General features: G+C 39.0%; 1 protein-coding gene across 3 annotated transcripts in view; it reads right to left on the reverse strand.

Annotated features, from left to right (window-relative positions):
- The window catches only part of PDZRN4 (PDZ domain containing ring finger 4), a 243,348-nt gene that overhangs the window by 31,372 nt on the left and 186,076 nt on the right, over positions 1-25,900 (reverse strand). For all 3 annotated transcript variants that reach the window (XM_027668016.1, XM_027668007.1, XM_027668027.1), the window contains 2 exons: positions 14,866-15,119; positions 12,934-13,036 (listed from right to left, as the gene is read on the reverse strand). In XM_027668016.1, coding sequence (XP_027523817.1) covers positions 12,934-13,036; positions 14,866-15,119 — 357 coding nt within the window. The remainder of the gene's footprint in view (positions 1-12,933; positions 13,037-14,865; positions 15,120-25,900) is intronic.

Below are 25,900 nucleotides of genomic sequence, written 5' to 3' on the forward strand. Positions count from 1 at the left end.
GCAGAAGTTTTCTATCAACCTGCACCTCAAGAAGTCTTCCATCATCCCCATAATCACCACTGGTGAATCAGAGCTCAAATCAGTTCAGCAGAGTAATTACCTAGGTAGCCTCATCTCCTCGGATGGTAAGATTGATAGAGAGATAGACAACAGGTTAGCAAAGGCATATAGTGCTTTCTGAAAGCTTCATAGAAGAGTTTGGCGAAATAAACACTTGAAGAAAAGTACCAAGATCAGTGTTTACAGAGCCATTGTGCTGTCTACTCTCTTATATGGATCTGAATCATGGGTTGTTTACCGCCACCACCTGCAACTCTTAGAACGCTTCCATCAACGCTGTCTCCGTAGAATCCGAAACATCCACTGGTCAGATTATGTGACTAACACGTCTGTTCTAGAACAAGCAGCAGTTACGAGTATTGAGGCCATGCTGCTGACAATACAGCTGTGTTGGGCAAGACATGTCTCCAGGATGAAGGACCTCCCTAAGATCTTGCTTTATGGTGAACTTGCCACTGGCTGCCGCAAGAGAGGAGCCCCAAAGAGGAGATACAAGGACTCCCTGAAACAACATCTCAGCCTTGGCCATATTGATCATCATCACTGGTCTACTCTGGCCTCCAATCGGGAGGTCTGGAAACACACCATCTGTAACGCTGCTGCTTCCTTTGAGAACACACACAGGATCACTCTTGAGGAGCAAAGACAACACAGAAAGAACCGTGTCTTGTTGATACCACCTAAGGAGTCTTTCTGCTGTGCATTTTGCAACTGAACCTGTCTATCTCGCATTGGCCTTTTTAGCCACCTGTGAGCTTGTAGTAAATGTGGGTAGAGCCCTTCCCAAATCTTCATTCATGAAGCCTAGCCATGATGACTTAACTGCATGTACATATTTTCCTACAACATATATGGATACATGTTTTCTCCTGCTTGAGACATAACACCCCTTCCGGTATGTTTTGTACTTGAGAAAAGCATAAATTCTTGCTTTCTGAGTAGAGAGATCCATGATGAACTGCTTATATGTAGTATTTCTCAGCAGTCAACTTCAGTTCTCACTATTGGTTTTTCACTCAACAGAAGTGTGAATTTGCAAGGATACAAGAGGAGGTTAAAGTATAATTAGCTAGATGATAATATGCCACAAAGGGTTTCCTTTTCACTAATCTTAGATCATATATTCTCAGTTTCCTCTCATTAAACAAAGTAGGTGGAAATATCACAGACAAGGCAGAAACTGAACCTTTTGGTACAATGAGATAAGCAGACTGAAGTAGTAGCTATTCTATTGTGCAGCGTGTGTAAATATACGAAATTGTCTCATTGGCTCGCAGTACTAAAGGAGTACTTTATATCTGGACAATTATGACAAAACATAAATATATATATTATTACAAGTATTTGAAGGGATAAAAAATTGACTTTTCATTCAAGCTCCTATTCTGACTCCCATATTAAAAACTCTTTGGCTTTCAACTTTGAAAAATCAGAGATCAGACCTAAAGAATCCTTGGTTAGAGCTCCTTGAGGGTGGGGAGAAGAAACCCCTCAAACTTTACCAGTCCAATTTTTTTTTCTGTTGACACTTTCCAGAATCTGTTCTCCAATCTGTTTTCCAATGACAATAGCTCTGACATAAAATGTTGGAACGAACCTTCTCTTGGTTATCAGGTAGGAATACAGCACTCCATGTCTGGCTAGAAGTCCATTACCTAGTTAGGGAGCTGGAGTATATCTCCTACAAGGGGAAGCTACGAGAACTGCATTTGGTTAGCACTTTGAAGAGAAGTTACCTTCTTAATAAGGAGATCTTATTGCTTCTTTCAGGTGCTGAAGGCAAGAGTCCAGAGAAGTCAGAATCAGACTCTTCCTTGAGGTTCACTGTGACAGCCACATGAGACAACAGACATGAGTTGCTACTCAGAAATTCTAACTAGATATTTAGTTAGAATTATTTAGTTACTGACTACCATGAGTGTAGTCAAAGCCTGGAACAGTTGTTTTGAGAAGCTGTAGACTGTATACTGCAAAACATACCAACTATAACTATATATGCTGTATAATCAGCATCCATCTCTTTGCCCCTCTTCAATAGGGTCTCTGCAATTTCTGGACTTGCCTCAAATAGGGGTAATTGAAAGTAACTTGGAAAATTTAGAGGTGATATCTACTGCAGGAAATCGGACAATATTAGTACATGCCATCAGAGCTAAAATCTTTACAGTGACTTCTACATTTCTGTTTATCATTTGTCATGTTGGAAATTAAGGACTGAAGGGGATCCAACACCTACAAACATTCTATGTACTTGGATATCAGCCTCCACTCTTAAGACTATCAGATATATCCTTCTCTGTCCGTGAACGTCCTCTTTGATACTTTGGAGTTTTCCTGGCCCTAATGGTACAAAAACATTCAAATCTGACATGCTTCAATGGGTAGAAGAAAACCTGTTGAAAGTGAGAATTCTCACAAGACCAGAAACTTCAGGTCCCCAGAAGATCAGTATTCCTCTTCCAAAAAACACATGTTTCTGATTACCAATGCTCTTGAATTCAATAAAGAGCCCCTTCATAGCTTAGAGTTGTTTCAAAATGGCAGCAAGTGCCTTTTTCTAGACAAAACCCCAGGAGTTTATGGGTTGTCATAGCTGCAGTTCAAATCAGTTGAGAATCATGTGGCATAGTTAGTTTTCATGATACAATAAATTAAATAATAAATTAAAACAATACAACACAATAAACTTCACCTACTGCAGGTAAAATCATACTTTATATTTGCTGTATTTCAAAACGTTACTGTCCGGTACTTGGTTCTGTAAACATCATTGTTACTTCTGCCTGACTGCTTTGGGCTTGAAACATGTCAGAAGATTTATTTGCCTCATCAGCACTTTCTAAACACCCAGGCAGCCAATTGAAATGGGGAGATATAACAGATGTGCCAACATCTGCTGCCGCAAGCATTTATCTGGACAGCAGAACATATAACTGTAGATCCAAACTCCTAACCTGTTACAATTCCATGTGTTTGGACAGTGTAGATCTACAACTGTGTGGAGGTTATATTGGCATATTAATTAAATCAAGTTGAAACTGTAATTACATTTGTGAGATATACCGTCCTGTAATTCAGTTTATGTCTTTCAGACACAGTAAATGTAAAATACTACGAAAAAGTTAAATTTAAAGTTGAACTTAGAAATTCTTAAAAAGCACTATTAAAATTCCATCCAATCCATGCTCTTTTTTACCTTGAGGTACACACATATTAAAATATGTATAGTTAAAAAATGCAAATTTGAATCACAAATTTGTGCCTATAAATCAAGCATATGAAGCAATAGGCAATGACTTTCAAAACACATTTTTATTTTCCTGGCACCAAAATGAGGTCTATGGGCACCATATCCATGCTGAGTTTCAGCTGTTCAAACTTCTGTTGTACGTGGAAATGTCCTCCACCCCCAAACACATACTTGTGTAGGTTGGTAAAATCATGAGATGAAATACAAAGCAAACTCATCACCTGCTTTTTTGATGCACAATACAGTTTCACCTGCATTGCTGCTCACCAAACCATGCCCTCCAGGAACAACTATCACATTCTCTTTGAAGAGATCCCTCATTAAATAAAAAAGCAAATTCTCAGAGAAAAGGCCTCTCCTGTTTTTTTTGATTTCTCCTCTGAAGGCACAGTATGCATAATATTGAAACCTTGTTTAAAGTCCATTTTCTTGTAAAAGGTTCCCTCTTGCTAGGGGGATTCAGCCCATGCTTCCTGTGCTCTAGGATTTCCTAGGATACTAAGCTTTAAAATAGTGACATTATAATAAGCTGGTTAACATGACTTAGGCTATTTTCAAAAGAACATGTAAACTAAATTATTTTCTCCCATCTTTTGTCTTTATAGCTAGATTTCATGCCTCCAAGACAGACTACATGAACATTCAAGTAGAAGGCATATGAAAAATAGCATTAATAAAACCCTTAGAAACATTTTGACTGTAAAGCATATATGGAGATATGTGGGCTAATAATATAAGAACTCTCTAAACAAAGAATTTCTCCAAACCAGAAGATTTATAACCCACAGATTACCATAAACATGAAAATATTGCCAGCACCCTTCTCGTTCTTCACTGAGTGAAAAAACACATACCATATGTTGTAATGTTGCCCAACAATAAAGTGTTGCTGAACTATAGTCACTTTTCTTCATTTTCCTGGAAAAACATAAGCTCTGACAACAAGGAAGAATTTTTATTACCTTCCAGGTGAAATAAGGAGTAACCCTGTGCTTGTTTTATGAAATCATGAAACAAAATGGATATCACTGACTTGATATATTTTCCTCCTGTTCTAAAACACAATAAATGGTAATAACTGATAAATTTGCCCATGTCAGTTTTGTGTCTTTTTCTCCCTATTCTCTCATGATCCTCTGAAGTTGTGGACTCAATTCAAATCCCTAAACTGGGATATTTATTACTTAGGGGAAGTGAGATGACAGCAACTTCATTGGCTTTGAATGTCAGAATTTTGTGATGACATACAGTAATACACTCAAAATCAACAAACAACTGTGACAGAAACTACCCTGAATCCTCTTCTACTTAAATGACCCACTGACTAGCAAGGAAGAAGAGTGATTTAATGGCCAAAAGAGAGACGCATTACAATTAAAGGTTCCTGGGTTTTGCTGCCAGTTCTGTCACTGACTGACTTGGCAAGTCTTTCAATACAACTGTCCTTAGCTGACCTGCTTGTGAATTCCTGTAGCAATACAGGACATCATAACTGAAGAAGCTTAGTAGAATGGTGTTAAGCTTAATTAATTTATACTTGAAAAATTACTTCAATTCTTAAAAGACAAATGAAAAATTGAAAAGAAAGAGTTGCTCCTTCTACCAATCCTTTGCTCATTTACACTGTACAGTTGGCCACAGTTAGGGAGAAATTCCCTATTTATTATTGTCTCTGTGTAAATTATAATCATATAAAGTCATGGATATTTTAAAAAAAAAATGCCAGTGAAATACATAATCTTACGCTGTTGTATGCCAAATGCATGCTAAGAGTCTTCTTTTAATTATTACACAATGTTATTCAAAGAAATACGGCAAAAAAAATATTCCAGTGCCACTTTTCCCTTTTAACTGTGACCTCTTCCATTTTAGTCAATAGCAAGAGTCAGCTGGATCATAGGCCAAGTGTTAGCAGCTCAGAACTCCTTTTGAGTTAAAAGACAAAAATCACAAGGAAGGGTTTTATAAGCCCCAATCACTGTAGTGCTTTCTTGGGTACAGCTGAAACTCTAAGATCTATTTACTTGTCCAAGAGTTTTCCTCACAAACTTTTCAATTAATACCTTCAAAATATAGTCCATTTTTTTCTCTGGATTTGTATGATACAACAGGAAGAAAAAACCCTAATCACTCCAAGACTCTCCTAAGCAACCAAGACCACAGATTACAGGCACACACACCTGCTCTCTTCCTTCATGATACTTATCAGCAGATGTTATATAATAATAAGAATTACCACAAAAAATCAGAATAATGTGTGTGTTTCAGTAAATGTCTTTATGCCATGGGGCATCCACAATTCAGCCATAATTGCTAGGCAGATTATGAACTCATGGTCAGAAAATAAACATAATGCACAAAGTCTCACTCCTATAACAACAGGCTGAGAGAGTTGATATTGTTCACTCTTGAAAAGAGAAAGCTCCAGGGAGACCTCAGAACAGCCTTCCAGCATGTAAAGGAGGGCAACAAGAGACTTGGAGAGGGACTTTTTACAAGGGCATGTCATGACAGGACAAGGAGTAATGGCTTTAAAATGAAAGAGGGTATGTTTAGATTACATATTAGGAAGAAATTATTTACTGTGTGGGTGGTAAGGCAACCAGAGAAGTTGAGGATGCCTCCTTCCTGGAAGAGTTCAAGGTCATGAGGCTTTGAGCAGCATGGTCTAATGAATGGCCCATGGCAGGGCAGTTGGAAACAAATGATCTTTAAGGTCCCTTCCAACCCAAACCATTCTGCGATTCTAAGATGAAGTCCCAGCTTACCTAAGCCCACACTGAGATGTCAGATCAGCCCCTCCACCACAACAGCAGCTGCATAAGGTAAGGCATGTGGTGAGAAGTATCTGCTTTTCCACTGAAAATCTACGCCACAGCAAGCCTGTTCCCATTCCTCTTACCATACCAACCATGTCAGATGAGACTGGAAAGACACAAGCTTGTCCAGCATTTCAGCTCTTCTAAATTACAACACCCACATCTATTAGGATCCTTTTTTCTTGAAGCCTTCCCTTTTAAATTATGTCTGGTGGTTGCTAAATTCAAAAACTGCCTTTTATTTGGTAAAGGTTATTTTTTTGATTCATCCCAAGTTTTAAGAAGTTCAGGGAGATAAAAAAGACCCCAATCACTGTAGCATGTGCAGAAAAAAAGCACAACCTTACAGCAAGTCACAGAGGTATTAGAGTGGTTTTTCCCCTCCACATCACTGTCATCGTTCCTCAAGATGGCTGGAACTTGGTTTGAGGGATACCTACCAAAACAAGGTTTCTCTCTCTGTCTCTCTCACGCCTTTATACTACCAAATAGAAAACATGACATAGTAGCTTTGCAGAGAATTTCCATGCCACATGTAAGGAATTTCTAGAAAACTCTTATCTAAGAAATATTTTCCATTTTGATGGTTACACATCTTCTGGGTTAGCTTCATTGTACAGAAACACTCATCAGGTAACAAAACAAAAGAACCTGACTGCAGCAATCAGCAGTGCTGGCCATGTGTGCACAGAAGCTGTTGCCATAAAAGCTGTTTGTTCAGGTGCGAGGAGGAGCTTTAATTGCATGGCTGCAAGCTCCTGTAATGCTCACAGAGGGGTCTTTGCAGGCTATCACAGCTCTAGAGGGTGCTGTTACAGGCTATGAGCTCAGTAATACTCATGTTAAAAAGGCTCTAAATATGTATTTACAAGATAGACAGATCTGTTTGGTTTACTGGTTAAATAACCTATGTGTTGAAAAGGCCTTTAGTAGGAATTCACCAGGCAGACAGGTCTCTCTTGGCCTATTACAGCAGTGGTGGGCAGAATGTCACTGGAGACCACACTTTAGCGGCCCATGAGGATGTCAACCCATAAATACTTATAGGAGTTAAAGTACCTTTATTCGCATAAGCAGCCTCACTCAGACTACTAATCTGAACTAAATTATTCCTTCTTTAGTTCTAAGGAAAAAATACCAGTAAAATCAATCACTTCAAAAGTGTAATGACACAGAAATGGTAAACTTGAATTTGCTCCTGAAATGCCTTCCCTCATCATAATGGGATGATTGTTACCGGAATAGTGAACTGATGTGTTAGTGCAGCATTGCATCTAGTGCAATGCTCAGATACGGTAAGAGAAACAAAGAGAACAGGATAAAATTTCGCCCTATGCAACTTTCAAGTGTCCAGTGAAAAGAGGTCTACACAAAGCCTTACTCATAGCCAATTCCAAAAGGTTTCTAGCTTATCTCTCTTCATGGTTCATTTTTAGTCATTTGTGAAAACAGCCAACAGCATCTAGAAATGCTCAGGTCAATAGGAAACCTTAGCAATTTCAGCAGGTTTGGATCAGGCCAGTGGTAAACTTGAAGGACTAATCTAAACTTACAGTTAACAGATTTATGAATGCAAATACTTATCAAAACATTTATATGTACAGCTGTGCATAACCATAAATTAGCACTTCCATTCAACATGCATAAATGCATATTTATTTCCTTATTCTGATGGAGAAATCTGTCCCTTGGGTCTACAAATCAGAACAAAATCTTAAGAGTAATAATTTTTTGCCCAGAGGTATTAACCAACCCTCAGAGCACTATGAGTTGCTCTGCTTAGGAGAAGTTACTGATGATGGAGTAAAGCAACTTGCATATGGATATTCTCATTTCCAGAAGTCCTATTTTCTAGAACATAAGAGGAATCCAAATAACATCTGTGTAGTTTCTAGCTCATGCTCCAAGAGGGACAAATCTCACATGGCATCTTCTCAAAATACTATGCTCTTTCATGGCTGCTGTTTCCTGCAAGAACTCTTACTGTTTCATTGCCTGGACTCAAAAGGTTCCATAAAAACTGACCACAGAAAGATTTCACCTGCACATGACTCATGTGCTTGTCTATTCATTTAGTGACATGCACAAACTACCTGAGTAAAAAAGTAAAATAAAGTAGCTCAATGATTTCTAAGACGTTAAGTGAAGAACATCAGAGTACCTTGTAATTTCATATAGGATCAACTCTACCCTTAGCAACCTCTCCCAGGTATTAGTCTCCATACTGTCCCAATCTGTCAGCACTAGCATTGCCACACATTAAAACTCAAGTCATCAGACACAGTCAGGCTCACACAATGACTGCCATTCTCCCTTTTTCACTCTGAAAATGTTAAACTTGGCATGGTGGACTGTTGATGTGGCTTTCCAGTCTCCTGAGAGCTGTGTCATTGTACTGGAACAATCACTTGTGCCTAAAAATGAGAACATTCAGAGCTGGAAAGTCTTTTAGGCAATTATTTCGGTCTCCTTTGGACATCCACATAACTAACAACCAACCTCCCTCCAAAAAAACCCCTCAATTCTGATAAAAAACTTCAGCCTAGTCTTTCTCATATATGCAACAATAACAGCTACCTCAACCCACTGCTATTCCTTGTCAAGGATGTCTGCTTTTGCTGTTTGCAAGAAGCATTCAGCTGGAAATATAAACCTTTGCCTATCTGAGATATATGAGTTTTTAAAAGCTGTAATCCCCTAGCAGAAAGCAATCACTTCCAATTTTGCTTTTGCTCAGAAGCTACTTCAGTACACGCATGGTATGAAGGTCTCTGCCCTTGGATAAGGAGCTGTTGACTAAACAACACTACCAACTTGTGCCTGCTTGTAACATCTTATTTCCTTCTGCCTCTCTCATTGAAAGGCAGTCCCCTTGGACTGAATACGTAGGACATATCCAGATATCAGTGATGCTTTCTTTTGACCAGTTTTGTCTTTACAACATTCTTTGGGGTTTTTCTTCTATCTATTTTTCAACTGTTCCACCATTTAAGTGACTCTGGCCCCTTAATTTCTATGTTACTGCTAATGTTCCAAACCAAGTATATGATGTTTCTGTCTCCTGCACAGTGGGTTCAGAAACATTAGTTAATAAGTGTACATCCATTAACTTATTTGCTCCTTTCTAGCACCAGTATCCTCTATTCTTCTTGCAAGAACAAATTTTAGAGCTACGTTTAACATCAGATTAAACAGAAGCTGTGATGCTTTTAACCCTTTCACCTTATTAGTACCAGCAAGTGTGACGCATACTCTAAAATCACATGACGTAATTCCAGCAGCACACAACAGCCACTCACAGCCAGGCTGGGTGGGGTTTTCCTGATATCTGTGGCTCTCTATCAGTGATACTGACTACAAGTCCAACCGACCATTTACAAATCAGTCAGTTCCTTCTTAAAAGTCACGATTATCTGGCTATGCCAGAATTGCAAATCTTTTGATCTCTTTCTGCCAGTACTGACTGATGCTGACTCTGCCCCCATCCCAACATCTACAAACAATTCGGATTCCTTTTAGGGCAATTTTTGCAGTAGCAGCATAAGGATGCTCAAGTTGGCTATCAGCAATCCTTCATCATCTTCCCAGACATTTGTTTAAAGCATGGTACTGTATGGAGCCTAATGAGCTTCCCTGGGAGTTCATCCTTCCAAGACAATTGGCTCATACTTTTCATTGCACTGTGACAATTTGAGCAGAACCCACTGGGCTTTTTTAGCTTACAAATGGAGTAGAAGAGTCTTGTAAGTGTCTAATCCTACCAAATCCACTGCAAGTACAAGTTCATATCCCCAGTATGGGTTTTTGTATGTGTAACTCACATACTTAAACACATATCTCTAAGCAAGTTCAAGACTGATCAGAGTTTTTCAGGATATTCCCTTTCTTGGAAAACATTATTGTTTACAGTAGCTCAGTTGCTAGTCATATTATTTCCTTATTTTGCATTTGCGTCTCAGAACTGAGGTATTCTTAATTTACAAACCATTTCTAGGACACAATGAGATGTTGCGCTAGTTCTTTTTCTGCTCACTATCTTGTTTTAATTATTTTCTGAAATCTCCAGGTTCAGCTTTAAATCCATTTAAAAATTATTGAGTTTGCCATGGAGACCTGCGAGCAGCTTATCTGCATCCTTTTCATACAATGGGAACACTAATATGCATTTTAGAAACTGAACCACTCTCCTGACACCAGGTAGGTTTTTTGCTGTGTGTGATTAGCTAAAGTTCACAGCAGAAAGTTGTTACGAAGAAAAAAACAAAGACAAAATCAAGGAGCACTAATACAATCCTCCTTCTACATACAGCACAGTAATAACAATAAACCTCTTTTCCCTAAACACATGAGAAATCAAATAGTGTGAAGTAGAGAACACTGTGCTTCTTCCATCGAGCCTGCAGACCGCAGGGTGGCATGCACAGAGCTTCTGCACCTCCTCTTCTTTCTGCTTTCACCCTTAGATGGTGGATGGACAGTGATGATTTTAGAAGTTATCTTCCCAAGTCCTGAGCATTTTTCCCCTTCCCTGATGCAAATGCCACAGCAGAGTAACTTGTGCAGCTGTGCAGAAGATTAGATCAGGCAGCTGGGCTAGGTTAAAAACAAACCTTCTAAAAATCTATTTAAAAAAATATTGGATTACTTCCCACAACTGTTTCACGTAAGTAACACTGGCATAACTGAGGGGCCAGAAAACATCAGGGCAAGTCCTTTCACACAGGAACTGAGCGGCCAGGTACACCTAAGCCAGTACCGTTGTAGACTGTGACAGCGCTGGACCATCACCTCTGCTCCGCTCACTGTCCTGCTGCTTCTCCCTGGAACTGGTAAGAGAAGCTAGGAAGTTCCTTTTGACTCTGAGATTTTTTTTTTGGGATGACATATATATGTCTGAGAACAATGCTCTCAGTTTTTCCAGCTCCTTACTTATGGTATGGGAGCTTACTAATGAGTATTATTAATTGGTAACAACCAATGACTAGCCTAAACCATAATATTACCATACCATCTTAAATTTTGGGAATGCCTTCCATGTTTAGAGTTCTGTTAATTAAAGGCTCTGAGATTCTTTTATTTCTCCTACAAAATTTTCACATTTAGTAGAAAGCATTCTTCTCAAAGGAGTCTAAGACATTTCCTTTCCTATATAAATTTCACTTGAAACACTTTATTTCAGTCGCTCAGCAAATTTGCCTCAGGCAACTGAATCACAGCTGATAGCAAACTAATGACTATGATGGTGTGATTAGTAGAGATTACAGGCAACAGAGAACACACCAAAACATTTGCTGTTGTCACAATGCTTATGCCAGCCATTATTAGGGATTAATAATGGCCACAAAGAGGATTTGATTCCACCAGGTCGATCCTTTAAAAATTGTCACTGATATTCTGGTTAAATGGTGAAAAATATTTTTATTTAACCATTTTTTAAAATGTTCTTTCTAGATGCTTACATTACCAATTTATATTTAAATATTACCATAAAAATAGTTTCTATTACGTTTAAGAAACAAGTAGCATGACCAAACACACTTGACAGAGAAATTTAATATTATATTACACATGGGCAGTCAAAATAGAACTTAAACTCTGAGACTTATCCTGTAAGATACCACAATAAAACTCAACTGGAAAGAAATAGCAAATCCCTAGCAATGACTTTTTGAGGAGTTCAAATATAAGTTTGCTTGTTCTGATGAGATTCACTAAGTAGATGTTATTTGATTTTTCTGCTTCCTGGGGGAAGAACTTCAGATTCCTCAGGCTGCTAGAAGAACAATGGGCTGAACTTGCAATTGAGCATCTTAGCTGCTAAAACCAATAAAAGTGAACTCACTGCATATTTGCCAAAGCTTTTGCCATTCATTTAATTTCCAAATGTCATCCAGTTATATGAAACCTTTAAAAAGGTTTCTTAAGGCAGAGCAAACAGAAGAATAGGATGTTTTTAATCTTGTATTAAAGATATTTAATTATTTATAACCACTCTTATTTAAAATACAGTAACTTGAACCTATGCAAAGACTCAGCACTGTTTAATAATAAAAAGAACCATCTGTTTCTTATGCCTGTCCCTATAAATATTTTGTTACTGGATGACAGTGGAAAACATGAAAAGCTAAGGACTGACTGACAAGCAGATTATTTAGATATTGAAATGAAAATCCAATGAAGAGCAACATCACTAATCATGTTATCATTTCAGGAAGCCTCATATAATGGTTTTCTAGTGACTCAAAAACACATTCACCCTTGTCATTGGAGAGTGCAATACATTAATAGCAAAGGGAGACTTGTGGTAGTGAGCACAATTTCTTATAAATGCAATACTTACAATGTCAAATATCAAAGAGCGAGTAATAGAAATTATATTCATTTTCCAATTTGAAGCGTGATCTTACAAACACTCAAGTACACATCCAAGTATCTGAAAGACTGACCTCTAAGGCATAAGATATAAGGACAATTGATTCTTAAAGTTAGAGGCAGGGGAAAAGCAATCAAAATTCCAGTGACCATTTTTAATTCTTCACTGCATGAAGTGGGAACATATTTAATAAGACTCCTAGACTTGTATGTATTCACCCACTGCAGAATTCTGCTTTCGTATTTCACATGTTTACCCTAACCCCTGTAAATCCTGTGACATTACACAGGTATAAGATAAAACAGTCTTTGGTGCCGATTTTTTAAGAAGTATTCCTACTCTTCATTTTCTGAGAGAAGCCTGCTATCAGTTGTGTAAATGCCATATCTGTAATAACAGAAAGAGAGGCTGAAGCGTGCCAGTGATCTTACCTCATACTCAAAGTCCTCTGCTCTATCTGCATCAGCAGGCAGGCTGGAAAGGTATTCATTACCTTCATAAAATTCATGTTCCACCGGGTGAAGAGAATGGCAGCTATGTGGAACAAAGCAGTACAACAGCAGATGAGGCAACAGGGTTTTTTAAAATTAAAATGTGATAAAAAACCACATTTCTTTGCAGTTTTCTCATCTCAGGATTGCCACTCTGAATGGCGTGACAACCTGAAAGGAACTCCACCAAGAAGCAGCACAGGCTGTTTTCATTTCAAAAGCTCGTGCTCTGGTTGAGTTAATTTTTCTGGGTTCATCTTTTGTCAGATTTGACAAAGGGTGATTCCTTAAAAGGGTCTGGTTTGGGCCAAACCACTTAATTGTGACAATTTGGAATTCCTTACACTTATAAAGGTACCTAACTCCAAAATTCACATGCTGCATCACAGCTGGGGGCAACTCACTAGTTCTGGTCATAGTCTTGAACATCCACGGTCTGGAACCCACACCAGGCTCACAAACTTTTCAAGAATTCACATAAAACAACTTGCATTATCCTCTCCTCTTAAAGTGGTAACAGGGTGGTGAAGTGCACTTGAGCAACTGCACACTTAAAATGTCAGGAAACTGCACCGTTAAATGGGTTCGGTACACAAAGAATGAGGTCTTTACAACAGCTTTAGACCCAAGGCTGGATCCCAGCCATGCAACACTCAGCGTGGATCTATCTTAGCAGAGGTAGAAAACTCTTCTCCATGCTGAGGGCATGGGAACTTCAATCACAGTAGCCTGCAATTTGGTAATACACAGTAACGACTCAAAAATACACATATCATGTTCCTTGTTGTACAGCAGTTGGCAGTAAGCTCAATCCATCTTACCTACAATTTCTAAAAATGGACCTACATCAAAATAAAAAGTGATATATTCTCCATTACCATCAATTCTGCACAGATGCACAACATGATAGCAAGTCAGTGAAAAAGCTCTAGGGCTATCATAGTTTTGCTGGCTACAGCCAGAGGGTCTGTAGGATCATCTAGGGTTGCCCACTACATGATGTTATTCATGAGGTGGAGTCAAAAGAGGAAGAACTCTACACCCTATTTATGTATAAGCACTACCTGCTGGTGATTGCATCCAATTCAGTTCCAAAGAACCGAACTGATGGATAATTTCATTCATATAATTTGCCATACGACAGGTGAAACTGTTGCAGGATAGAAATTGTATGAACAATTTCCCTTGCATTTCTGAGACTTTTGCCTTGGCATGGCTGGGTGCAGACAGTAAAAAGTACTACGCCACTAAGATGACCACAGGAGCTAAAGCTAGAACAAAGGTGGATTTATGCCAGATGCCAAGGAGGAGTTTTGGCAGGTGAATAAAGTTTTCTCATCTCCTATGACCACCTGTTGTGATCCAATTAGCAGTGGACAGCATAGTATGTTTTCCTTATGTAACCAATGTATTGTGAACAAGAACTAAGCGTCATGAAGACTATATATTCTGTCTTTCTCCTAATAAAGCTGACATATTGTCGATCCTAAGGGTCTGTGAACAATATGTTCATGCCTCTCCATCAATATGAAACTGTAGTTTTTGACCTCTATATTTTTGGAATTGTTTTGGTTTTGATAAGGGGATCTTCATATTAAATAATTTGTTCCCTTGATTTTTTTTGTAAGAAATTTGGAAGAGCAGAAAACAACAAGACAAGCTCTTTCCAGGTTTGAAGAAGCCTTTTTGGTACTCTGGAACCCAGAAGAGTTTTTCTTCTTACCTGTCATTGAAGCCTGAATGGGACAGCAGTTATCAAAGTCATTTGTAATTTATTTAAAGTGTTCCTGGTGCTTTTTCAAAATAAGGCTACAAGCTACCACTGCAATGCCTCAATCCCACAGGTAAATAGCAGAAAAACATAAATCATACCTGTCTGAAAGTAGAAAAGGGCAGATATCAGGAACTGGTGGTGTGCAAGGCCTCAGTTTGGCCAGAGCCATAATGTGCTCAAAAGTAATGTCAGTCTGAGTGCTGGCATCCATAAGCTGAACATCCTGAGAGCTACTATTAGCTTTGCTAACTGGGGCTCGTCGTAAAACCTGAACTACAATTGGCTCCTTGGCATTGCGAAAAGCTTCCACTGCTTCTTCATGAGTGGCCTTGGAGAGGTCCTTCCCATTGACCTGGAGAAAAGCAAGAAAATATAGCAAAGGTTAGAGAAAAAGCAGTACAAAAACATGGATGTAAAATACAGGGGACTAAATACTTGTGTAGTACGTCAAGCCACCTGATGACACTGACCAGACTATATTTTGGTATGCATGCAAGAGGGAAGATACAGCTGGGAGGAGAAATAAATTCTTTAATCTTTGCAAAAAATTAGAAATTGTTAGAACCCTTCCATAATTGTCCCACCCAGTGGAATCCAAACACAGGAAAGAAACTACAATATTTAGAAAGTAATGTAATATTATTTCTCTCATGCTATTTTATTCATGTCATAAAATACATATAAAAAAGGAGGGGTGCCTTTAATTTTGAATTTCGTCATTTTCTGTGGCATGCAAATGTTTTAAGGATTTCAGGCATAGCATTGCTAATAATGCAGATGTCAATAATGTCTCTGATGTCTAAAAAGAAACAAGACCAATTTTCAATGTTTTGTCACTTATCTGCTGTGGCTATTACACAACCATTAAGACCAAAGATAGCAAGACTTGACTGATGTAGTCAGCTGCTGCTTTTTTAAGGAAAGAGAAATCTAAAACAAACTAACTGAATAAATAATTTGCTATGAACAGGAAAATAATAAACCTCCCAGTCTAGATGAGAACTTAGGCTTTTAAAAAAGGTAACTGCAAGAATGGATTATGCTAAATTGATATGAATTCAGGTTTTTAGGGCAAGATTCCCAAGTATTAGCCCACCACAAAATGTGAAGGCTAATTTGTCAATGGCAGTCAATAGCTAAGCCCTTGGACATAGGGTTGTGCACAGAAAACACTATTACACTGTTTCCAGAGCAATGGAATCACTGTTGACTGCTGTACGGGACCCAACTGTTTTGAGCTATGTGGAAATGAGGTGATCCTGTGCTGGGGTAAAAAGGCAGGGTTTTCTAGTAAGAATTGTGTATATCTGAAGGTACCAAAACTTGATTAAGATTTATACACCTAGGAAAATTTCTACACTGGCAGCAAATCAGAAATAGGATTCTACTGCAAGTTCATGTCCAAATAAACTTTGTTGTATAGACAATGAGTCATAAGACTGCTTAATGAACTAAGACTAAACCCTCTCCAAAAATGGTACTGACTTTTTGCCAACATTTGCAAATACTGGTTGAAACAAAAATTTATTTGCCACATCATTCTTCCATTCAAGAAATTCCCGGACCTTCCTTGTCAAAAAAGAAAAATGCAAACAAGTACAATGTTAGCAAACTTAAAAGAGCCTCAGTAACTTAGCAGCCTTCAGCAACATTTTGGGGCAGCATGTTCAGCCATAGTCCTGTCTATTTGTGTGCATGACTGTTATACTGTTGAGCATTAACTACACATATATATATAAATTCAATACATTTCTGGAGTATGTGCTCAAATACAAGGTCGAACCATCTTTCCTGTGACATAACTTCCAAAGAAGCAGTGATTTCATGTCCATATTACTCTTTACACATTACCCATAAGGACATGCAAAAATGAGGATGGTAGCATAGCCACCAATGCAAACATTAGCCAGTCTTTCTAACTAACCATGATGCTGTATGCAGTGATGAGAAGGCTAACAATTTTGAACAGATTTCTATACACAAAAAAGCTCAAAATTCCCTGTGCTGAATGTCTGGGATACTCAGAAGTTCCATACTGCTGCAGCCCAGACAGTGATCAGGTAATAGGAACAGCAGTTAGCTTGGTCACTTAAGTTCGAGGTTTCTCTGATGAGTGAAGCCAAAAATATTAAGATTTAATGTTATAATTTTATTGCCTAAATTATCATCCATCACGTTATAACCTTAGGTTACATTAATCTAAGTTACATGGAAAAGTATCAGTGATATCTAAGAGGAAGAGCCAAGGTAGTCAAAGAACAAGTTATAAGAAAATCAAAGAAATTTACCCAAGGGGAGTGCTTGGGTAAACACTTGGGTAAACACTTTCCAATAAGTTATGCTGCCAAGGTGTTCAGACTCAGCCCCATCTAACAGAAGCCATTAGAGATAAATCTTCAAGCGTGGGTCTTCTACTCACTCTTCAGTTCTAGTCTCTGCTTCATTCTTCTTTCTATATCAGATCCTACCGAGGAGGACACAATTTTCCAGTTTCTGCAGCTTTTGTAACAATAGTGTCCTATAGCCTCTCTGAGGAACTCTCTTTCCTAAGGCCCTAAGAACAGAAAAATTACTTTCCTAACTCCCAAAACCCTTTCGATACTTTTTAAGCTTCGGATAACTATATGGTGTTTCTCCTAGAAGTAAATGCTTGGGAATAAATACCACATAGCACTGTTTCAATTTCTTCCCTACTCAAGTATAAACCCCACAATCCTTCTGTATCCCAGCTGAACCACATGGATTTTGGCACAAGCTGACCATTTTATCACAGATCCACATCAGCAAATAAAAAAGATAAAAAGTACAAAATTACATTATTAGGTTTTTTTTAAAAACCAGAAGCTCTGTTTATTCACATCAGTCAATACTTATCACTTACTCTATGGAAATAGACATAAATTCACAACAATGCCATTTACATGCAAATTTTATTTCTAAAGATAATAATATTTTAAAATCACATGAATGTGAAAAAATCACAAAAGATACACATTTTCATTTATCCTGGAAACCTATGGTTGACCTCTATTTTCATTTAAATGCCTATTTAATCCGAAGACTTTAAAAACATTCCATGCTTTATGTTGGTTTCCTGTGAAATACAAGCACACTGGACCCAATACTTGTTTAAATTGTCACTCGAAGTTTATCAACACACTTTCTCGATCTGCGTAAAGGTCACATAATTTATGAATGCCGCCTTTCTCAGAAGAAAATCTATAGCTGAATTACTATGTGCTGGCAGCTGTCCTGCCCGCTTGGGGCTGAGGAGAGTTTTTTTAAAAACCTAAAGCCAGTACTACAGATGGGGTTGGAAGCTCCCTTCATGCAGCTTCTTTAAGGATTTTCGGCCTCCTGCATTATCCCCCAACTTAACACTCACATATAGTTACCCTGGGAGCCACAGACAGCTGAGCACTTATTTACAGCAAGCCATTTACAGGTTCTTAGTGGATGATTAAATAAATTCCTTGCCTAGGAAAGGTTACTTTCAGTGGAATCCAGGGTACTATTTTAAGTGGATAGACAAATCAGTCACTTTTAACAATCAACACAAAGACATGGGAATACATTTGTTGTAGCAGATGGGCTAATTAATCCACAAGCAAGTTGTGAATGTTAAGTAAAGAATATATCTTTTCTCATGTAAACCATCTTCCTGCCCTGTTTGATTATGCTTTTTTTTAGTGATTACTTTCCTCCACCCCTCACATTCCCTCCTCTTGCCCCACCCTGCTATTGGACACACTGCAAAGTCTGGGCCACTTGTACACGTCTCCCCCAGAGTGTACTAGTGGCCACTATCTGGATCATGGCCATCCCCTTTGGATTCTTGCTCTAAATCCAGCCACATGCAAAACTTCATCAGCATCAGAAAATAAACAAGGAAATGGGCTTTGTCTTTCATGCAAACATCGACTGACTTTGGCCAACTGCCACTTCCAATGCCAGCACCACTGTACATACACTTATTCCCACTCACACAGAGGTGGACAGAAGAGAAGGAAGGACAGGACTAAGTAACAAAACGTTGACTACAACAAATGTAGTAGTCAAATGGTTGTTAGTTGTCTACATTTATGAGTTCTGAAGAAAAGATGAAAAAAAAAATCAGTCCTTTGATGAAGACTGCTTCCAGGATTTAAGTGCCTGTGACTGAGAACTTAAACTGCCTTGTCTGTCTTCTAACACTTTTCTGCTTTGATAATTTAGTACAGGCCAGAATTTTTGAACCAAAAAGGCCAGAAATGTTGATATGTTTCCTGTAGTCTTTACTTTTTCCATATTAAGAGAAAAATTAAAAAAAGGAAAAAAAGAAGAAATATGTATAGTCACGTGAATGCAACCATCACAAAGGTGTTGCATTAGCAGCTCATGAGATAAACCTCCTATCCTTAGCAAATATCTGGCATACGCAAGTTGAAATTTAAGACCAATTCTGCTGAAGTAAAATCCTTTCAGATGCTTCATTTATCCAGTGGAGGCAACGAGAGAAATAAAGGCATCTTCTACAAGAGCAGAGATGTCTAGACATAAGGCTTTCCTAGCAAAATGACAGAGATGCTGTCTGACGTGATGTTGGAGTTCACACAAAGCTCACCGTCCTAGGGCATTTCAACACCAATACAGAAGATGCCCCTGACCTGACAGGTGCTAAATCTACTTTCATCACAGCAGTCCTTTCACCTTCAATCTCTCACCCTAAATACACCCAGGCTACCACACCCTTGGTGTATCCTTGGACAGCAGACTGGCACAAAGATTGAACACTGTCCCAAAGTTTGACCAGTCCTTCTTTAGGACAGGAATTTGAGCCCTTCCTAACTGCGGGCAAGAGAAAAAAAAAGAACAAAAATATATGACCTTCCTCCCAGACTTACAGCTTTCAGCACATACAGACTCTAGAAAACTTCCATTGCTGAGGAGCAACAGCTGTGAGGCTCTGTGGGCAGGACAGGGCAACACAGCACATGTGAGTCACCAGTGACACATATGCTGAAGAGGACACTGCAAGTCTTCTGATAACACAAATGTGATAGCTAATCTACTGAAAGGGCATTTGACACACTGACCTTTTAGGTTACAGTTTAGTACTAAACTGCAAGTTAATCTGAAAGATGGCAAATTCAGCCATTATCCAAGAGCACTATCTCAGGGTTCACACAAGTTCAGTAAAGGGACAACTTTTATTATGCTGGTTAATGACATTTTCTCTTCCTTAGCCATATGAGTTAAGCGACATTTGTTCCAGTTTGATCCTTTGCTGCGCTGACAGCAAAATCTTGTCATCCCTTCTAAAACCTACACAAGCTGCTGAACATGCAGGCTCTGGCTGCTTCCCTCAAGCTGAACGACAGGCTTGTAACAAGAATTACATCTCCATTACCTGTAGAGCTGAGTTTTGTGCTGTGTAGTTGGTTCAACAATACTGAGTAGACCCAGGCCACGCACAGTACTACAGCCCTCTGTGTATCTCTGTGTTTAACCAGCACTACTTCCAATTCCCAGTATTTAGCAGAAATCTACCAATATGGCTGAAAAGCCTATGGGTAAGCCTTAATCTAAGCAAGACAAAATAAATGCAACAAAACCTGGGAAACCGTAGAAATATACCTATTTCCATTCTGTAAAACTTCCTCTTAGAGGGGACAACCCAGTGACTTCTCGGCAATTTTGATCATTTAAACAGCAGTTGTCAGAAAAAAAAGCACCCTTCTTTCAGCTGACCTCAGGACTATGCTCCTTTTTGTCAGAGTTGTTCACCATGATCAGTGCATCCGAGGGCAGGTCTGACTTTTATGGATAGGACATTAAATAAATCTCTCACAGTTTCTCTCTGTGAAGGACATGACACATTCCCAAAAGACCCCAGCAAAGACCTGGACACTGCCTAGAAGTATTGCTATACTAGGGAATTCAAAAGATTTTTAAACTGAAGTGGAAAAATGCCCCAGACAGATGTACAGGGAATGGACAAATAGTTCTCATCACAACTACACTTAACTATAGCAAACTACTGAGCAAGGTAACTAATATGGATGAGGTTGTGCAACTTCAGTTCTCCAACAAACAGAAACTCATTTAATATCTTTATTCTCCATGACTTTACCTTCTCGACCCAGTCATCTCTAACTAAAAACCTCTGCTAGAAGACTTGTCTCCCAAAATTCTGTGTGCAGAATTGTGCTCCATGTTTTGAAAGAAAAATTAAGTCTATTGTAAGCAAAGAAATCACTGAAGATCCCCCTTAACTTTAGGAGGAGGTTTGGGGGTTTAAATACAAAGTTTATTGACTGCCTAATTGCATTTATGGTACTGAGTATAGGAAATGGATGGTGTTTTAGACGCATGCCTATAGGCTGCTTCCAGCTGGCTGAGTTAGGCACAATGATCATTCATCACAAATGCCTGTGAGCATTTCAATCTCTTCCAACAGTGTATGGGCATTTCCATGCTTAAAGGCTCTGTGGATTTGGGCCCTCACCTTGGGACACCTCTTAAAAAAACACTTAGATGATACAGTTCACATCTCCAGGATAATTATGCCTGGTCCAAGTTTAAAATCACTACTGAACTAGCAGGTTTAATTTGTGGTCAAAATGAAAACTGAATTTCTGCACTTCACAACACGAGGCTTGGCATTCTGTGTAACTGAAGAATAGGCCCTCCAACTCAGAGCTGTATGTTAGAGCAGTGCACATCTCACAAAGATCCTTTCAAGTCCTTTAATGCTGATGTCCAACAACATCAGAACAGCTCAGAAAGCACGGTTCAGAAAGCACAGCAACAGCTCAGAAAACATTCACTTGCGTTTTGGAAGAGAGAATGTACTATTATCTGCTGTTCTCTTGGTTTGTGTTATCTGCAATTTTCTTGGTTTGTGAGTAAAATGAAAACACCAAATTAAATTTAAGAATCACTTTATTAGTTTCAGAGTGAGCTTCCCAGACAACAGCAGCTACATATGCATTTGTGATCAGCTGCTGTTATCCTTTTCTGACTCCATCAATCTGCCCAACAGACCTGTGACTAGTTGCAACAGCCATTTTTCTTGCATCCTTTTCCAGCTAGTACTTCAAGTCTCATTTTCCTTTCCCTTGCTTTACTACCTATGGTCTCTCTCTTAGCTGCCAGCTTTTCTCACTCTGACACCTTCTCTCAGTGTGGACTCTTCTTTACTCCCTAGAAGTCTTCTTACTCTCATGCTTGCTGATTTCAGTGCCTTCCATCTTTTCTCTCCTTTTCTCCACAAAGACCTCCGACTGGTCTCTCACTGAACCTGTCCCCTACCCTCAGGTTGGGAACACTGGCACTTGTCATCCTCCCATGCTGACAGCTGGAGAGCCTGAACCCCTGTGAGGTCTGCCTTCACCAGCACCTCCTGGTACCAACATGAATGCTCAGCTAACCCAGATGGTAATGCTGCAAGGTTGGGGTATATTTACTATGCAAATTGCTTTTAATATTGATGAACAGTTTTTCTGATGATATTAAGATTCTGCCTGAGGGCAATAAAGAGTAAACTAGTTGTGGTATGCATAAAATACGTTGTGTTACTTCTTGATATAATTAGACCATCATTTATTACATTAATCATTGCAAATTTTTTCTATTTATGGATAGGGCATTAAATAAATCTCTCGAGAGATCTACCACATACAGCAACTCTTTTATGGTGGGGAGAATACAATCAAAGGTCAATATGTGTGCTCAGAACAAATACTTTTTATCCCCAAGCCCTTGCACTGAATGCTGTATTCTCCTGCGAACTTCATGGTGTCCCTGCTCTATCACAAGCTGACTCTCCCGTCTCTCTTACAAGGTATGTATTTTTCTCAGGGAAGAGGCTCTTCAAAAGATAGTTGTCATTAAAGTTTTAGGAGATCAAATTAACACCATTCTTTAATCATTTGCAATTCCCAAAGAATAATGGAAGAGGCTGAATGGCAGATGTCAAGACTCTGTAAACAATGTGTAGTCACTTTTTTCCTTTTCAGGGAATTATATTCTAGGTTTCACTAACAGAACAGTTTCTCTTCTAAAAAAATTCCCCACCCTTTCATGAACTCAGCCATGGCTGGCATCCCACATGAATGTTACACTTATCACTGTCATAACAACTCATCCACATACAGGCGACTGAAACTCCTGGTCTCCTCTGAACTGAGTAGTTTAAAAAGATAGATGGCTGCCTTCTGGCTAATTGTGGGAGTTCTTTCATTACTATAAAAAGACTTTTTATATCTCAAGTGACTTTATAAGCAGTGAATAATGAGACTTTAAGTCTTGGAAAAGAGTCTACTGATCAAATGCTAGGATAACTTATGGGCACAGTGACCTTTTCCTCAGTAAGATACTCCAAACTGCTGCTGTTGGCACATTATTAAAATTTCCCATTTAAGGCATGTAGTTAAGCACAAGGCAGACTCTATTTTTTTAAGTTTAAGGTAGCACAGCAAGAACTAGAGGTCTCCCAGCATGGAGGACTAACTCGCAGTCGCTCCAGCTGTGCAGGAGCAGGACAGACGGTTGTAGTAGTGCACGCAGCTGGCTGGGTCTCACTGCCCTGCTCCCAGCTGCACTGCCGGCACTGGAAGCCTGCTTCCCCTGTGCCACAGTATCCTCAACCCAGCAAGGGATCACTTTTCTGCCAGCATGTCCATCAGCAAGCACCAGTACACTGGGTTGGCTCCTAAGAAGCTGCAGAGAAGAGCAACCAACAGCACATTGCCTCCAGCCTATCTGGTAAGTGGAGTTGCGCCCTGGCCAGAAGGGTGCTCCATGTGCCAGCATTTCACACTGCAAAACTGCAGCAACATTAAACCCAACATCAGAGCACTGAGGCAGGTCCCAGCCTGCTTGTTACTCTGGCCAGTTCCCAGGTTCTGCCACACATCTAATGCAACCCGATGTCCTGCTGGGATGGCACCCACACGAAGTGCTACGGTCAGAGTGATCCCTAAATGCATCTGCACTGGCTTTTTTTAATGAGTGTACAACAGACTAGCTCTACTTTAATTTTCCTTTTTTTTACTGTGCCTCTGTTTTAATTTTCATCTTGAAGGAATAGAAAAGGTTTCTCCTCTTTGGAATAAAACTTGGAGGGTCTCTTTCATTATTTTCCCATTCTTCTCTCATGCTGCCTTGACACTCATTTGACACTGTTCTTCATTGATTTTCATGGCTTTACTCCAGAAGCAGCATATTAGCAGTTTGTTTTGGCATAACAGTACTTTCAAAAATTCCTTCCAATATTTTACAGGACTAAATATTTAAAAAATACTTTTGACAAGCTCACATGTATTTAGATTTTCTCAGACATTGGGGCTGAAAACCAAGAGATTACAATTAAGTTTAACTTCATCCTATCTCTGAAACATGGCAACTTCTTTGATCTCTTTTTCAAAGAAGAAAATGAATTCAGAGGAACTACCCATTTCATAAAATGAAGCAAGTGATGGGACCTTTCCTACCATTCAAAAGTTCATTAGATGCTTTGGCACCAGAAAGTTCCCAGTAGCTTTTAGGAAAGCTTAGTAGCAATTTTTATTTGAACATCAAGAGAAGAGCTGTAAACTTTTAGTTACACACAATGAACACAAATAAACCTACATGCAGAGGCATTGAAAAGGGATTTGATGACACATATTTATGACTGTTTCTTCCCTTTTTTTTTCTCTCTCCTACTCCAATCCTCCTTTAAAGACTATTTATTCATGTAAGATTATTTTTCTACTGAATGACGGCTTACTGCACTGACACAGAAATATTTTAGGTTGCTTCTTTCTAAAATTTAATTGCCACATTCCTTCTTTGGAGGAAAAATAGTAAGGGATGTGAATATCAGTACCAGTTTAATTCTATCTTATTTATACAGCAGTGTGACTGTGTACGTGCCTTCAGTAGTAAGAGCTGCAGCTCCTTCCTGGCTGAAAATCAATTACAGCTGCTATTTCTGTCCCAGTGTTTCCAACTCTACTCTTTCTTCTAGAGTGTCTCCCTCCTTCCTCCCTCCATATCTCTGCCTTCCTTCACCACTTCCTTCCCCTGTTTTATTCCACTTGCCTCTTTGGTTTCCCTCCGTTATCTTTCACTTGCTTCTTTGACTTCCTTTATCTTCTTGGGTTTGCTCTCTGCAGCATTAGCAGCAGCAACCACTCCTGTACAGCTTTAGTATTTAATACCTGCAAAGGAAACCTTCCCTGAATGAAATCTACATGGGAAGTCCTCCATACCACCTTCAGGAGAGAATGAAGTAGCTGGTTCATTTCTCCAATGGACTCTCCAAAAATCAGCAAAGGGCAGTTTCTGAGGAAGTTCACACAATGCTCATCAGTTTCCTTTTCCCAGGCAATTCCAGGTGTATGGCAAGTCTATCAGAGCTGCAGTTCGAGCTCTCCAAAGGCACAGCAAGACTGTCAAGGTCCAAATGGCTGAAAAATACATCAGGGGAGCTTATATGTGGCTCGTAGCCAGGGCTGTGCTGTCGACTCGCCACTGAATATGTTGAACCATTGCCTTACAATACCACAAATACCACTGAAATCCAAACAGATTTTGAAGAATTTCTTCGTCAATTCTTTGGAAAAAAACCTGGTCTTTGGATACATGTGGGCAGTTCCTGCTGCTTTCAATTGCCATGCATCAACATCAGATGATGCAGTTTAGCATACAGAGCAGAAAAGACCTTTCAATATCAGTAATAGAGTAATTCTTTCTGTTCAGAGCAACAGAACTATCCTTTAATATATAATGAGATTATCTGACAGGCTTTGGATTATCTTATTTGAAAGCAGCATGAATGACTTAATTAAAACACTGAAAAGAATACCACAATCCACACTTTATACCTGCTATACTTATGTATTTGGGAAAAAAAAAAAAAAGCCTAGGAGCAAGGACTGTCTTTTTGGTTACATAGCATCAAGCACCACAGAGCCTCAAAGTAAGTAGGGCCTTCTAAGTACTGCTGCAGTAAAACAATGACTAAACATTCATGCTCAGAATTTAGACAATGAATTATACCCTTTTATATAAAGTTTATGGCCTAGACAATAAAAATACTTTAACTGTGGCACACTGTGGGATATCAAGACAAGCCCAATGTCATCTTCACTTTTTCTCATGAAG

This window comes from Corapipo altera, unplaced genomic scaffold (assembly GCF_003945725.1).
Source record: "Corapipo altera isolate COAL_440 unplaced genomic scaffold, ASM394572v1 1, whole genome shotgun sequence".
In the NCBI taxonomy this organism is placed as follows: Eukaryota; Metazoa; Chordata; class Aves; order Passeriformes; family Pipridae; genus Corapipo; species Corapipo altera.